This window comes from Daphnia pulicaria, chromosome 3, assembly GCF_021234035.1.
Source record: "Daphnia pulicaria isolate SC F1-1A chromosome 3, SC_F0-13Bv2, whole genome shotgun sequence".
NCBI lineage: Eukaryota > Metazoa > Arthropoda > Branchiopoda > Diplostraca > Daphniidae > Daphnia > Daphnia pulicaria.
In genome coordinates this window covers 12,773,579-12,789,528 of record NC_060915.1, presented here as the reverse complement: position 1 = coordinate 12,789,528, position 15,950 = coordinate 12,773,579, and the positions used below count along the sequence as shown (strand labels likewise).

At 37.8% G+C, this 15,950-nt stretch overlaps 2 protein-coding genes and 2 long non-coding RNA genes across 9 annotated transcripts; 2 read left to right on the top strand and 2 right to left on the bottom strand.

The window, feature by feature from the left end:
• The first annotated feature begins 294 nt into the window (after nucleotides 1-294).
• On the top strand, nucleotides 295-2,827 carry LOC124328600. 2 transcript variants are annotated; one of them, XR_006916332.1, is made up of 4 exons: nucleotides 295-618; nucleotides 686-862; nucleotides 922-2,183; nucleotides 2,377-2,827. It is a non-coding gene; the product is annotated as an uncharacterized LOC124328600 (long non-coding RNA). The 2 variants fall into 2 exon arrangements; XR_006916331.1 differs by lacking the exon at nucleotides 2,377-2,827 and adding an exon at nucleotides 2,277-2,291.
• Nucleotides 2,828-3,430: 603 nt separating this feature from the next.
• Nucleotides 3,431-5,524, bottom strand: LOC124329469 (ATP-dependent DNA helicase PIF1-like). Its single transcript, XM_046788528.1, has 6 exons — nucleotides 5,081-5,524; nucleotides 4,870-5,016; nucleotides 4,393-4,804; nucleotides 3,778-4,320; nucleotides 3,498-3,722; nucleotides 3,431-3,450 (listed from the first exon to the last, which is right to left on the bottom strand). Exons 1-6 carry the CDS (start codon nucleotides 5,522-5,524, stop codon nucleotides 3,431-3,433), a joined length of 1,791 nt encoding a protein of 596 aa, XP_046644484.1.
• A 4,320-nt stretch (nucleotides 5,525-9,844) lies between these two features.
• Nucleotides 9,845-12,197, top strand: LOC124328621. Of its 4 annotated transcripts, XR_006916383.1 has the most exons (5): nucleotides 9,845-10,042; nucleotides 10,111-10,339; nucleotides 10,426-11,359; nucleotides 11,484-11,596; nucleotides 11,657-12,197. It is a non-coding gene; the product is annotated as an uncharacterized LOC124328621 (long non-coding RNA). The 4 variants fall into 4 exon arrangements; XR_006916382.1 differs by having other exon boundaries at nucleotides 10,111-10,175; nucleotides 10,426-11,596; XR_006916381.1 differs by having other exon boundaries at nucleotides 10,426-11,596; nucleotides 11,660-12,197.
• An 85-nt stretch (nucleotides 12,198-12,282) lies between these two features.
• LOC124328562 (replication factor A protein 1-like) lies at nucleotides 12,283-15,492 on the bottom strand. 2 transcript variants are annotated; one of them, XM_046787406.1, is made up of 6 exons: nucleotides 15,339-15,492; nucleotides 14,115-14,262; nucleotides 13,856-14,051; nucleotides 13,187-13,305; nucleotides 12,761-12,922; nucleotides 12,283-12,466 (listed from the first exon to the last, which is right to left on the bottom strand). In XM_046787406.1, exons 1-6 carry the CDS (start codon nucleotides 15,467-15,469, stop codon nucleotides 12,353-12,355), a joined length of 870 nt encoding a protein of 289 aa, XP_046643362.1. In that variant the 5' UTR covers nucleotides 15,470-15,492; the 3' UTR covers nucleotides 12,283-12,352. The 2 variants fall into 2 exon arrangements, with proteins under 2 accessions (XP_046643362.1, XP_046643363.1); XM_046787407.1 differs by lacking the exon at nucleotides 15,339-15,492 and adding an exon at nucleotides 14,659-14,738.
• Nucleotides 15,493-15,950: the final 458 nt, after the last annotated feature.

Sequence of the window (15,950 nt, the reverse complement as noted above, 5' to 3'; positions counted from 1 at the left end):
TGTCAATTTTGTGAGTTTCAGGTCAATTAATTTCTCATTTGTCAACAGTTTTTTTTTTCAATTTCATGTCAATTAATTTATCCCTGAGGGTTATACTTCTAGTATACCGAAGGCTCTTAAGTTTCTGATCATGTCATGTATCGTATCGTATCGTAGTAATCGATACCTTCTTGGAGTTGGGCTCCAAAAGGTTTATTGTCAGTTTGGTCTTTTGCTATCTTCTTTTTTTCTACTTGACCGATTTATTCCAAATTTCGGTAACCTTCTTAACTTAATTTCTTTGAGTATTACTGGATATTTTCGTTCGTATCTGTTTAAGTTTTTTTTATTTATTTTTTTCCGTAATCCCCATGTGTAGCTTTTCTAGTCTTAGGGCAACTGCATGTTTGTGAGCCTTTGCATGTGAACGCCCGTATCCATTTTCCACTACTTCTTTCCGCAATTTTCATTCCCTTTACTTTTGTCAAGCGTGGTCGAAAGACTCGTAGCCATTGCATCCTAGGATACGTCATGTTTTCTGTTTGTTTTAAATTTGTATCAGTGCACAAAAAACTTAGTGCATAATCGTGACGTGTTGCAGCCAAACTCTCTGAAAAATGGATTCAACAAATTATGGAGGTATTTAAAAATTTCGTTGGAATATTCATGTGACTACTGACTTTGACTACTAATTTCCATCATGTAGGATACATTTTACTCCATATTATAGTCGTTGGTCTATCAAAAGATCATCCACTGACAGCTCCTGATGCCTTGGAATTGGCTTATAAATTTCAAGACGGTGCAAAACAATGAAGCATCTATGGTTCTTTGTGCTAACTTCGTCTCACTCATTGTCTTGGGAATATTGTCCTGCCACAAGGTATCCAATTATATGTTCTACCGTTAAAGTGTCACAAGCTAATTTATTTGTTATCATAGGTTGCATTCCTCTAAATCTGGCTATTAGCACTTTGGCTTCATTGAAAGAGCTTGCACGATAGAATCTTTTTTCCTGGTCACCTCATTCAAGTTGTTTTTTCAGCAGAACTAAACTTTAAGCAAATGGAGCTTTATCACGCTATACCCATGTTCTTCTATTTGCTGGCTTCTTGTCACCGTAGGGGTTCCTCCTTAATATCAACTTTGAAATTTGATAAGTATTGGGATTGTAACATTGGCCACTTTTACCATTATTTGGTATCTATTTTTACAATTTCATAATGGGCTTTTGCAACAAGTTCTCTCCAGAGTCTTTCCTTTCAACCGCGGAATTTTTGAAGATTATGTTGCCAACTTCTGGTGCACATTAAATGTTTTGGTCAAAATCCGACGAATAATGGAACCCACCGCTATCGCTAGATATTGTTTACTGCTAACAGCTCTTTTCAGTTTCCCTTGTGGACTTCATCTATATTTTAAGAACAGTTCGCGTAATTTGCATATCTCTTTGATCAACGTGTCTCTTGCATTTTTCCTATTCTCCTATCACGTCCTTGAGAAATCAATCCTTTTAGTAACGTTGCCTGCTTCCATAGCTAGTCCTTATTTCTCATTCACTGCCTTCTGGTTTCTCTCCATTTCCCATTTCTCTATGTTACCACAGTACGCCAAAGATGATTTGATTATCCCTGATGTGGTTGACTTGCTCTCTATTGTTTGCTGGCTCATAGCAGCTTGATATTAGATTTGCCTCAATCTATGGAGTTAAAATGTCTAGCTGGTATTTCGGCGATTGGAAGTGCCGTTTTGGCTGTTATGTTTCTCACATGATATGGTTGAAAGATATTGATACAAACCTTTTCATTACTCTCAAAGTTTTAATTTATTTAAAAATATTTTGTATTGGGTCTATGGGTGCCGGACATTCAGACCAGTGGCCTGAAAATATTTTTTACTGGCCTGAATGACTGGACATTAAGGCCTGTCAAATTTGATTTTACACCTTTTTCAGGCCACTAGTGGCGCTAGCTGCCAAATCAATGCCGGAAATCAGCGCCACCACCACTACGCGACTTATACTGACTATACTGTCTGTCCTGACGCTTGCATTGTTAGTCGCGTGGTCGCGTAGTAAGAGAACAGAGCTACTGATCTTTAATTTTTTTTTGTTTAAATTTCCACGTGGTGTTTGCTGGAGGCTTGAGTCACATATTGTACGAGTCTGTGAATATTTCATTGGATACATTGAATTGGAATCATTGGTGAGTTGTATTTATTGGTAACTTTTTTAATACCGATTATTGATTGAATCTTTGATTTTTTTTTTTTTTATTTCCACGTGGTGTTTGCTGGAGGCTTGAGTCACATATTGTGCGAGTCTATGAATATTTCATTGGATACATGCCTTGACATTGCCGTCTACAGTTACATTTATTTTCTTTTGTGTGTGGTCAGTGACTCGGTGTTTCATTGGATATATGTGTTCTGGATTTCATTGGATACATGCTTGGATTTAAACACAACGGTGAGTCACTTTTTGTATGTTTGTATGTATTGTTTATTGCATTGTATGTCCACCCACCTTGTCCATCCGGGCGTCGGCAAGTCTACGCTGATGGTACTGAAGAATGAAGAGACGGTCCGTCACGTCTTCATTGCCACAGTCTTCACATAGTATTACATGGAAGAGGATCTAGTGTTTAAGGGTCTAGTTCACGGGGGGGCCGTTACCTGATAAGGGCGGACTCCTCGAGCCAGATCGTGAACGTGTATGACGGTGGACGCTACACTTAGCTGGACACCTTTAATGCTGGTTTCGATTTCTGTTTTACTTGTGTTGGACACCCGTGGTACTTGTTCTCTCTCGTCGACGAATTGAATATTTTTGGAAATATTTTTGTTTATTATTGCTTAGCTGTATTTTTTTTTGAGCCATCCAATATAATTATTTTCTTTAATTTATTTTTGTGCATAAATATTTTACATCAAGTTCATCAAGCATCAAGTTTTATGGGAAAATTAGACAACTTTATTGGGAAAATTCAGAGCTTCAGATGGGAAAATTAGACAACTTCGTTGGGTAGAAACACAGTATTCAAGACATTTCATATTAAGAATTGAGATTTAAAAGCATTTTTATTTCTTGCCGTCATTTCTTTTTCTTTTCTTGTTTTGCAACACTCTACTTTGCGGTGGCACGTTCAAGGACGACCACAAACCATCTTTATTATATCCTTGGGCCCATGTCATTAGAGTGGAGGGTGGTTTTAATTGGTAAAGGTGATTAAAGTTGCAAGACGTGGGTTGAAGAGGGAGTAAACGGATATGTTCGCCTCGTTTTACACGCGAAAAAGCAACATAAAGTCCGTGATAACAAATTTGTGGTTGAAATGGACGTTTGTTGACGTCAATTATCACACGATCGCATGTCAACCCCTGCATTTTGTGCACAGTACAAGAAAACCCCAGCTCGACTCCATGCGATTTTGCATCAACCCTTACAGCTTCATTACGAAATGGAACTTGTACCTGATGATTTTCAGGATTGTTCATAGCGATAGGGATTACTACCTTACCTGGGGTCATCGTGATATCCTCAAACATGACTGCTTCAGCGTCAGGAATTTCGACATGAATATACTTGGGTGGGAATTGTAACTCAATATCTCTGCCACTTTTTAGTAGGAGCTGCTCCATCACACTATGCATGTTCTCCTTCTCATCTAAAGTAATGGAATCGTAAATTATTCGGGTCCCATTCGATAGACCTCGGGAAGGGTTGATGTTTTTTGTCAGATATCCTACAATATAAAAAAGACCTAATGAAGAATTTCAAAAAATCTTAGTTTTGATTACCTGGGGCACCACAGACGAAACATCCAATTAGAGCCTTGCAATTATCGTAAAAAATTGAGTGTAGCTCATTTGGTATTACAGTAGCCAAGTTACCAACCAGCGGAATTTTCCATACAAACCGCGGCGTATTAAAATGACTACTCCACCTTTTCGACTGGAAATCGTTAATCACAAGACGTTCTTTGTTGCTTGTGACAATTATTGGTGCCCATGACCAGAGTGGGTCATTTACGATGTCTGATGTTTGTAGCGTTTTAATCTTTGATACACATTCAGAATCGATGTAACTCCTTCCTTGAATGGGATTTCTCATTTTGTCGAGCATATTAGTGTGACTCTCATCTTCAGCTGCTCTCATCTGCTGCGTTAGGTCAAATTTATTGCACATGCTGAAAAGTTGTGCTCCTCTGGATCGTGGTCCAGCGGGATTGTGTTCTATTTCCTTGGATTCCGTAAACATTTTTACAACAGCACTATAGAGGGTGTAAGTAGCTGCAACCGGTGGCAATTGATAAAAGTCCCCCATTAACAGAACTGCGATACCTTAAAAAAAAATTGTGTTATGATCATGAGTATGTCCATTAACTAAACTAAGTAAGATTGCTACCATGTTACCTCCATATGGAATATCTTTTTTTCCGGTCAGTTGCTTCAGACGTTTATCGATATGGCCCAGAAATTCAGGTGATATGTAAGAAACCTCATCTATGATTATCATAATCAATTCTTCGGGTTTTAGACGGTATTTTAAATCATTTACAGCCTGAATAGATAAATCAGGCAGTTCCGTTGAAGACTTCAAATCCTTGATTGAAAATCCAAAAAGATTGTGGATCGTCCTTCCACCAGGCAAATTTCCTGCGGCTATTCCGGTTGGTGCTGCACATCTAACGATATAACCTAGTTCTTTTGCTTTTTTGTAAATGCATCTGGTCAGAAAAGATTTTCCTGTTCCAGGACCACCATGTACGAGCAATTGTAGTGGGGCTGGGCATAAGGATCCCCTTAGTTCCGAATCTTGCTTTTTCTATTCGAAGAAGGTTAGGTTAGCATTCTTTATTTATTATACATGTTTATTAAGACTTGTTTTACCTGGAAATACGATTCGCATTGCTTTAGTATTGCGGATTGGCAAGAATTTAGTAGGTTCGTGTCGACGGCCGGTTCATCGACTATATGTGGTCCTCTTTCACCAGGAACAACATCCATTTCATCATTCCTTTGAACTTCTTCTCTTTCCTATCATAAATAAAGCAGCGAAATTGTCTTACGTTGGTAACTTCATTTTTTCATTGGGACTTACGTCATCTTTCTTCAGCTTTAATAATATTTCTTCTATTGAAGGTTCATTATCTGCATCTAGATGAAGTAATGCTCTTGCGTTGTCATAGCCTAAAGGCCTAGGCGCTGTCAGTGATGCTGGCATGTTATCAATACTTCCCATGATTTTTGATAGTGCAGCAGTTGTTCCTTGAAGATATTGATGATATTTATAGTTCGGATGATTCAGTTGATCATCAGCAGCGGCTTCAGCTCGGATAAGGTCAATAGCGATTTGGGCCAATTCTTCCTGAGCGGTCTCTTCACTGTCTTTGTGAGGTAAATTATCTAACCCGTTAAGTAAAATTGGCATTGAAGAATCTGGGACACCCCATATCGTTGCAGCTCTTCTTCCAAATTTTTGAACCGCAGCACGATCTTTTCCGCTCGTTCTTAGGTTGTGAGCCAAGTTTTTTATCCATGCCATTCTTACGGTGTCCAAAAAAGAAGCGCCTCTCCCATTTATCCCGTCTTCAAGGTTCCTGATAAAGGAGCACAATTGATTCCATGACAAATCTCCAGGAAGAGTCCCGTTTCCATTGGTTTTATAGCTGTTGTTTAGATGTAAACAACTCGTAATTAATACCTAGTACCGAAAAACTTTCTACAAGTGTAACATTACCCCCATGGTCGGAATAGGACTAGAAAGAAAGTAGCAAACTCTCTAGCTTTTTTCTTCCATGCATCTGTTAGAATTGTCGGTTTGGAAGGTGGTGGTCCTGGTGCATATTTCACTACTGGGACTTTTGGTTTTGATCTTAATCGCATAACGTGTGTTTCGTGCAAGGGATGGGAGTTTGCAAATTTAAAACATCCATTTTCAGGACGACCACATTTTCTCTAATTGTTAAAAAAGAAATTATACATTTCATATAGTAAACTGGGACTTCTGGCCTACTTACCTTATTGCTGTTCTCCTTAATTGTGTCCTGACTCGTTACAGTGCCAGTGTCTTCTTGGTTATTCTCTTTTTTTTTGGGAACAACATCAACAATTGACGCAAATTCATAGAGACTGTAGTTCTGAAAGTGGTTCCCTCGGTAGCTATAATGAATGTGTTGTGGAACCGCAATTTTTCCTGTTGCTCCAGTGTAGATTGGTACCGTAGAAGAGCTGTCACCTTCTTCACTGGAATCATATTCAGGGCACAAAATCTCTGGCTGTAATTCTTCATTCAACAATTCAGATAATTCTTCCATGTCTATCCCTTCAGATGGGAGATTATTGTCACCACCATTCTGTGAAATGTTGGAATAAAAATTGATTGAATAATTCCCAACATAAGAAAGTTGTGAATTAATTAATTTGAATTGATTGTTTACTACGGTATCAGCGTCATCTTCTTCTTCTTCATCACCCGGTAACGTTTGGAACTCACTATTGCTTTCGATAGAGAGATCAGAAGCAGTGTAGTCAGGATGTTTTTTGACAAATTCAATAGCTTCTTTGACAAACACCTTGAAGAAGGTTACCGAAGAAAATTCAGCTGGTGCTCCTGATAAAGATAACATTGTTCATTCGGTTATTTTAGGTGTTTGGTAGGGAATCATAAGGATTATTTCGGTCAACAGTTCTACACTTTGAGCAACACAATTGTTTTACCTAATATAGCAAGAGATGCAAATGGGGCAGATACTTCAACGGTGCTGCTTATTTTATTTGCCACTCGATTGAGGAAATGCATGGCTGTACGTTGCTCAGTTCCAGTGTCTTGTGCAACTGAAGGATGTTTTTCTATAGTACGTCGCGCGTGACTAATTAGACTAAGGCTGTGCGTGATCTCAATACTAGGCTTGGTCACATATTTAAGCAAATACAAAAGAGTGCATTTGGCTTGCTCGTCACTCCCCAATATACTTACATTGGTATTACACCCAAGTAAAGCAGTTATGATTTCATTGTATTCCACGATGAGTCCATTCCGTTTTGGAAATATGGCATTTATTCGATCCTTCTGTTCCTGAGTAAGGTCTAAAAACTTGCTCTGTAAATGATCCGTCAACTGTAGTCCATCACCTTAACAAGTTAGAAATTTTCAGAACAATTTCAATAAATAGCCAAGAAAAATACATTACTTGAGTCCTCATCGCGAATTTTTTCCATTAATCGGCGCATTAGTTCCCACATTACTAATCTTTTGTCTCTCTCCGGAATCGGCAATTTTGAAATGTTTCTGCTTTTTAAGGATGAACGCAACGGTTGTTGGACTTTTTCGAGAACGTTATAAGAAGCTTGATTGTTGATGCCATTAGCTGCCTCGATTTGAACACAGCTGGTTTCAGATACCAGACCTTGCGGCCTGCGACATCTGCAGCATATTTTTCCTATTTTTCCTTTATGACATGTCTCTGTATGACTATGGCAATTACACATTATGGCAGCAGAGTTTACTTCCTCATAAAATTTCTCTGGATTGGCAATCGGATTACTAGCAGTGATAAGGCATGGTCTTGGTGGTGCTATCCTGTTGATTTGATTGATCAGTTGACCAGCTTGAATTAAAGGATCAACCTCGGCCTTCACCATCCCATTTAGGGCTTCAGCGACTGCATCAATTAAGACAGGGAAGGTTGCGGACGACTGAAGAAGATGCCCAGGCAGTCCACCCCAGCACACGACGTGCAGGTGCAAAGAACCCCGACCCTGTTCTTCAACCGTTCCAAAAGATGCAATAGGTACTCCAAATACCCCACGCTTTCTAGCTGGTAGAGGTTCTGTTCTTTTGGAACAATGTTCGGCGGGTGTGCCCAAAAGAATATGGAAAACAGATTCAGTGAGAAGTCTAAAGTATTCTGCAGCAGCCACGGGTCCTTTAGCATTAAGTACCGCGAGGTTGTGTGGCGCTATTGGAACATCGTGGAATATGGAATCACCTTGCTGAAGTGCTTCTGTTAATCCAAATCCATTTGCAGGAAATCCCTCATTTTCTTTTTGGCCGATCGACATTCTTAAATTTAATTTGCCATAAACGTAGTCAGGCGCGTAGGTAAAAAATATGCTCGGCATCCCGTACATGTATCGCATTGCCATAAGATTTTTAATTGAAGCACTGCGTTGTGCGACTGTGTAAGGGACCATACTTGTAGTAGATTTGATGTGCTTGTTTAGTTTTTGTAAAAGCTTCAATGACGATTCAGCCGCAGGGTTTTTCGCAGCTTCCTGGAGCTCTATGGAGAATGTTGGGTCACTCACCCATTTGGCAAAGGCATCAAAAGAGCTTTGATTACATTTTACACGGGATGCAACAACGCGTGCAGCCGAATGCCGTTGTAATTGATCGAATAGAAGGAATATAAGTCTTTCACAGTTTGAAAAACGTGCTGTGAACTGCAACATAAGATGTCGAATTGTTTCAGTTGAGAGTGTGCCCTTTTTCTTCAAACCGTTTCCAAGCATAAATAAAAATGGGAAAGATGTGTAGAAAAGAAGGTTGTTATCCTCAAATTCGTTGAAGGGGGTATGTTCCATATCGACGTGAATCTAAATTGGATATTTTCAATTTTAGGTATGTAAATAGTTTAGTTTAAATCTTAGATATTTTTACCTGGTTAATATTTTCTCGGTGCTCGTGAATACCAACAGCCTGGTTGTTGATGTATTCTGGTTCACTTGTTGATCTTTTACATTGAATCGTTTCTATAAAATTCAAAATAAAAATTGCGAATTTAGAAAAATACATTATTTTCTAAACAGAATGTACATTATTCAACACCCCTCACCCATTAATCCCTCAAATGCAGTGCGCACCGAATCAGTTTGACCTTGTGTGATCGGGATATCACGTTTAAGAAGGATAGTTGGCATCAGACGAACAGTATCTTCTTCGCGTTCTTCTACAGATGTCGTTGTTTCTTCTTGAGTAGCAATCCTATCTATTGTGATATCGCTTTCATTTTCGACTACTGTGGCATTAGTAATCAAATTTATTGTAATCTGTTCTAACTGTGAACGCATCGCAGGTGTGTCAATAATTTCGATGTTGCGGTAAAATGGGTTGATATGTTTTAACGCACTAAGCCATAGGTAAATTACGCCAACCCTCACTTTTAGTTCCAAAACGTCAGGAAATGTGGAAGGGACGAGTGTGTTGTTTAAAAAGCGTGATCCAACGATGCACACAAAAATATAATCTTCCAGATTTTCAATTCTTGGATATTCTTCACCATCTAATTATTTTAATATTTGATGTTAGTTATTGCATCGATCAATTATTGATTAGTTATATTTACCAATGGATGAATTCATCCTTTGAAGCTCAGCTAACTTTAATGGTCCGTCAGGCTGAGGAAATATAATTACGTGGCCTTTTTTGGCTGACTGTCTCTCTTGAGCTCTACTGCCAATCAGCTTAACAATGGAAACATAAAGTCTACTTTTAGATATCAGTAATTCTTCCACGATTGTTAGAGGTTCTAAACCAATGCGATCATAGTTCCCAAAGTCAATTCCAGCAGCAATGGCCAATTTCGGTATTGATGGCTTACCAACCATAATGTTGCTGTGGCATTTTGAACAAATAGCAGCAGTTCCATTTTTGACAAGCTCACGATGCAAATGATAAAGAAGACCTATTTATTTCGCAAAATTGGTTAGAGATTATATTTTAATTGCCAAACAAGCGTCAAGAAACGTTGAAGCGTATATTACGCAAATAGTGTGATTTTGCTTGACTGACACCGCTGTCACAGACCAGCCAGATATTAGGAAACAGACGAAATCAACTTTTCTTTTCTAACAACAATAGATAGATGCGCCATGGCCAGAGACACAAATCAAATCAATAGATAGATTCTTCTGCTCTTTGCTCTGTGCAAATACTCTTATGTGATATGGAATTTCAAGAAAAGTAAAATCGTAATTCTAAAGTGATTGTTTTGTGCATTTACACCACACACCACATAATAACTTCAACTTTGCTTTTACGTGTTTGGCGATAGGGATTCAAGTAAGATCATACCTGTTCTCTCAAATTTGTAAACACTAATAACCGGTTTGTATTGGTCTGGAACGGAGGTATAGGAAGCGATTTGTTCATTTGTGAGAAGGAGAATTGACAATTGTTCTACAGGAATGTAGTGGTACGTTGTTTTCCCCATTACAAATTCCCTGATGCCACAGCTTGCACAACCAACCAACAGTGCATTGGTGTTAAAAAACTGCTGAAATCTATCAACTATTTCTCCTTTATCCTCATTTCTAAGATTATCCTTTAGTTCATGAAGCAATTGTTCAGTGACTTTCGGTAAGTCATTTGCTAAATGAAAAAAAAATCTCATGAAACGACGTTGCTTAGATTACGACATATTCTAAAGGAAATATTATATACAGGTGCCATACCACTGCTGTAAAGATTTCGAGTTGCCGAAAACCTTCCCAGTCCAGAATTAGTTGCCAAAGCCATAAGTGCAGTTATTGGGTTTTTTTCAAAATCAGCTAGTTGATTAGCTGTTGGCGGTTCTTTCAAGTCCAGACTAATCGTATTTTCAGTTAAAAACTCCTCTGATGATTCCAATAGAGATAATTCTCCTCCTGTTGCTACTTCAGTTATAATTTCAATCACCAGAGCATTGCTGTCCATGTCTTGAACTTCTGAGGATTCATTTTGAAACTGCAAGCACAATTAAAATGGACTTTATTGCTTTCTTATCATCAGAATACTAACAAACAGACTAATATATTTGGAATCCTACCTCAATTTCTATGTCCACATCAATCAATTGTTCTTCAGATGGCGCCAAATCATTTGCAGAAAACAACTGCATTAATTGCGAATTTAAGTATTGTACGTTTTCAAAATAAACCACAAATTGGTTACCGATATTCGATTTTCTTCCACTAAATCAAAATCTAAACGGCTGCATTCCTCGCTTGCCGCCCTTTTCTGCGCCTTATTAATAATCTTCTGCCTGTCTGGTGTGAAAGTACTTTTTTTCTTGCCTCTTTTCGGCATTTTGAATGATTTCGCTCGTAATGCTCATGCGGAACTAAACAAATTCCTACCTCAATTTCTAACAAATTTATTAGTCCGTGTCAGAGGTACGCCATCTAGCAGATAAATCCATAATATATGAATGGAATCACCATTCCTAGATGGCGTGTAAGTTTCGAGTTTGCTTCTTGATGTTGTTTTTAAGTCTAGAATTTGGTGTTACTTGGTGTTACGAATTTCGTGATACAGATATATCGGCCGAAATATAGGTTTTCGAAATGGCGAAGGCGTCCATCGCCACACAGTGTTTCAGACCTAATTCATGATAATAGAGTAAGATCATTCGCATTTGATTTCATCACTAGTTTTTAGCCCTTGGTACTTTTTTCCCCCCTTCGAGCTGTGGTCGTGTGATTTATAAGTTCTGAAAATTATCTAATGCATATTATCTCACCAGCACGCCGGCCCGCTTTTCAGATTGTATCGTCCACCTTCTTTCCTTATGGGAAAACAAGGTCCAGAAATGTACTGGAAGACTTTGAATCCAGGCCAGCAGCTGCAAATATCAAGGTATTATGGTTGGCTTGCTTTGGTGTGATTATACATAACTCATGTCTTTCGTTTCAAAAGCAGGTGCTGTTCTTAAGCTTTGAAGACATTTTAAAAGCTCTTCAAACAACTGCATCCGAGTCATTGAACACAAGGCAACTTCACTATCACAACAATGAAAACAATGTGGTCAATGTTGCGAGAAACATTTTTATTATGAAGATTCGTTGATGTTTGAATTCCTTTTTTAAAAAATTGTGTTCTGCTTCATCACCTTAATTTAAATACGTTAACAGGGGTGGCCTTGCTGGCCAACAATTTGTGTTTAAGCGTGTCACTGGACCAACGACTGATCCTCTGGAAACGAGAAGACACTCGACTTAGATGGCTCTCGCCCGTTTGCTGCGACATATCCGACATTCAAGGTCTGGACGTGTCTGTGGGTGCCTCCAAAACTTCTTTGCCCAAAATCCTGGTTTACGGTCAAGGTATTCAAATCTTTGAAGTGGACAACTTGTTCAACATCACCGAACATCACTCACAAAATAGACTATTCATCTGTCGACCCGTTATCCGACTAAGGTAAAAAGAAAAATACAAAATATATTTTGCATGGCGCGCTCGTTGGGTAACAACTTTTTGAGTTGTCTTATCTCTTTTGAAATGATTTCGGCGACGCTTTTATTACTGTAAATTGGCTCGACATATTGTGGAATGAGGACTTCGATTTATTAAATGAAATTGTATCTTGGTGTGCCATTAACAATTTTCCTTTTTTCATTTTCTTGATTTATCCTCTGAATTCTCAGGAATGGCAACTGTATCTTGCTCCTTTTTAGTCCTGATCAAGTAATCTTGAATTTCTTGCGCTTGGCGGCATACCGGTGAAAACTGCAATAGAAATGAAAAATGTTTGACTAAAATCGTTATTATTTAAAAGATACAATAATAATAAATGGTATAATAATATAAATTATAATAATTGACAATTCTAATTGAAGCGCAATTATTATAATTTATATTATTATATCAATTATATTATGTGAATAATTGCGCTTAAATTAGAATTGTCATGACAATTCTAATTTAAGCTATTAAGAATTGTCATGACAATTCTGATTTAAGCGCAATTATTCAAAAGCAGGAAAACTAATAATGATTTTAATAAATCATTTAAATACTTACATCAATAAAGGTGTCATCGAAGCAATCGATGACAACCAACGAATGCTTCTGCGGAAACATGTTCCGGCGCACCCCACAAAAGGCAACCACGGGGGAATCTTGATTGCTATCGTGTAGGGCTTGGACAAATTGGGCGGCCCTGGCCCACATGGTAACGATGACCTGGAAGATAATAATAGTTTGGTTAGGTTAGGTATCACGATTGTTATTAAAAATTCCGCCATCTAGCGATCAAATTTTGATCTACATCAGGTTTAAAACGCCACTGCCATCTAGCGGTCAAATTTCAAACTACGCCCAAAACTTTTCTACTTTTGAATTACAACTATTAGTCTCCATTGAAGTCTTAGAAAAAATAGTTTAGGGTGTAGTTCCAAATTTGTCCGATAGATGGCAGGTGTTACGTCCAAAAAAATTAAACAATACCTTTACGTTAAGCTGATCGGTAATTGTAATGTCCCTCTTTGTTAGGTTTCTGTTGTTGACATTGATAACGATGTCCCCCGAATCGTCGATGACGGCCCCTACAATGGCGAACGTTTCCCCTAATAAAAGAAATTATGTTCATCAACTATCATTGGACCAAACAAGCATTAAATATGGCGCGCCGTTTCCAACATGCAAAAAAAAAATCCCGACATCTAGCGATCAAATTTTGATCTACATCAGGTTAAAAGACGCCACTGCCATCTAGCGGTCACATTTGAAACTAAACCCCAAAACTTTTCTACATAATTATTACTACTTTTGGTCACGGTTCAAGTCTTAGAAAATACTATACATCAAGGGAAATTGATCAATAAATCACTGTTTATAAGTAAGATATTATAAGTAACATGCAGGCCTACTGATAATTGACCCTGATAGATATGAATATGTATAGTATTTTTTCTAAGACTTAAATCGAGACTAAAAGTTGTAAATCAAAAGGAGAAAAGTTATTGGAAGTAGTTCCAAAATTGACCACTAGATGGCAGTGGCGTTTTTACCATATGTAGATCAAAGGTTGATCGCTAGATGGCGTTGGTTTTTTTTTTAATTCTTTTTATTTTTTCATGTTGAAAATTGCATACCATAATGGTACAAGGTAATTACCTTGTCCTTTTCTACTTAACGCCCTAAGTGAAATGAAATCCCAGTTGAAGTCTTCTATATCAATATCCGCATCCGGAATGGCTTTGGAAGAGGATCCCACGGATATATAAAGGGGATTCTTTAACCAGGAAAATTTAAAAAATCTCTCCTTGAGATCCCTAATGGCAAAGCTAGATAAGCTATAACATAAGCCGACCTAGTTTTTTTATAAAATAACAATAAATTAACGGGAAACGATTGATGAAAATTAATTACTTACAATAACAGATTCGAAGAAGGCCAAACCAGGTTGACCCCAGCCTTCAGCCTTTATTGTTCCCGATCCATCACTCAGTAAAATGGTGTATTTCACTGATGATGTTTGGTTTACGGCACTTTTGCCAAACACCAGACACTTGATGGACACCCTATTGACAAATAAATAATAATAATAGAAATATAAAAATGGCCATTTGGTGCATGCCGACTACGAGATTTTTTCCATTGATTTTCCATTTTCTATGATCATGCCAAATTTTTTCCATTGTTTTTCCATTTTCATGATCATGGAAAATGGAAAATCAATGGAAAAAATCTCGTAGGCGGCATGCACCAAATGGCCATTTTTATATTTCTATTATTATTATTTATTTGTCAATAGGGTGTCCATCAAGTGTCTGGTGTTTGGCTAAAGTGCCGTAAACCAAACATCATCAGTGAAATACTCCATTTTCTAATAAATGAGACACTTGATGGACACTCTTTTGACAAATAAATAATAATAATAGAAATATAAAAATGGCCATTTGATGCATGCCGCCTACGAGATTTTTTCCATTGTTTTTCCATTTTCCATGATCATGGAAACAAAGTATTTGCTGGCGAGTAACAACATTTGTGATTTGATGGTCCCGACGTCTTGCGATCCACGTCAAAATAATTCGTTAAATTTGAAATAAAATGACAACCTCCTAATTATTCATTTAAAAAATAGCCGTGTTTTGGGGCTCAAACAATTATTTCGATAAAAAGAAATCGTTAGAAGTGCCTAACGAAACTCAACTATATTATTCCCTGTAATTTCATGTAAACTACATAAATGAATCCCTTAGAAATGACAATCAAAACATAAAACAAATGACGAACGCTGCTCACAATACCAGGACTGTGGCGTTTCTGAAATTACAAATATCTAATTTAAATGTTAAACTAATCACGATGTAAACTACATCTTTCCCTGTAGTTTTTCACGCAGATTCAGCTGATAAAGAAAATAATGCCGAAAAGCGCAAAGTGTGAACGCCAACTGTTCCCTAAACATGACTAAACTACCGAACCAATGGGAAACCGTTCACACAACGTTTAAACCAATGGGAAGCCGATAAGAAATCACATGACATCCACTAAACATTTTTAGACCTTTGTAGCGCAGACATACGGTTACGTTAAATCGCAAATGATTATTTAAAAATATACATAGAAAATACATCAAGGTTGTGCTTACGATTGTGTCTCTAAAGACAGATCTTTAATCGCTGTATGGGAAATTTGGTTATTGCTGGACACAGGAACATTCAATGAAGTCGCCAAAGACGACCTAAATTTTTTGGGCGACGGACCTGCAATGTGCGACATGATGCACCGATATAAAAAACTCTATTAAGAACACAGCCATGCATAAAGATTGCACATAACGAATTTAACGATACCATTCCCTCACTACCCTATACATATGGTTCCCCTAGCGACCACACCCATCATTACAAAATGAACGATTATGGTTTATATATTGCCCCGATTTTACTGCCACCTCTTTCACCTCAACATTTGCCATTATTTCCAGCTATTGTACTGCCATCTTGGGGGGGGGGATGACAAAAAACGAATACATAGTTATCCCAATAGCCACAATAACCCGAAGGCGTATACCCAAGGACCTTGTCAATTGTCAATTTTTTCAATCCCAGACGATTCCAGGTTAATAATTTCTTAATTGTTATTTTTTTTTCAATCCCAGGTAAATTAATCTCCCAATTTTTGATTGTCAATTATCAACACACTTGAGAGGTTGGCCCGTGTCACAATAAATCTTGCCAACTGTCGGGATCGGCAGCGT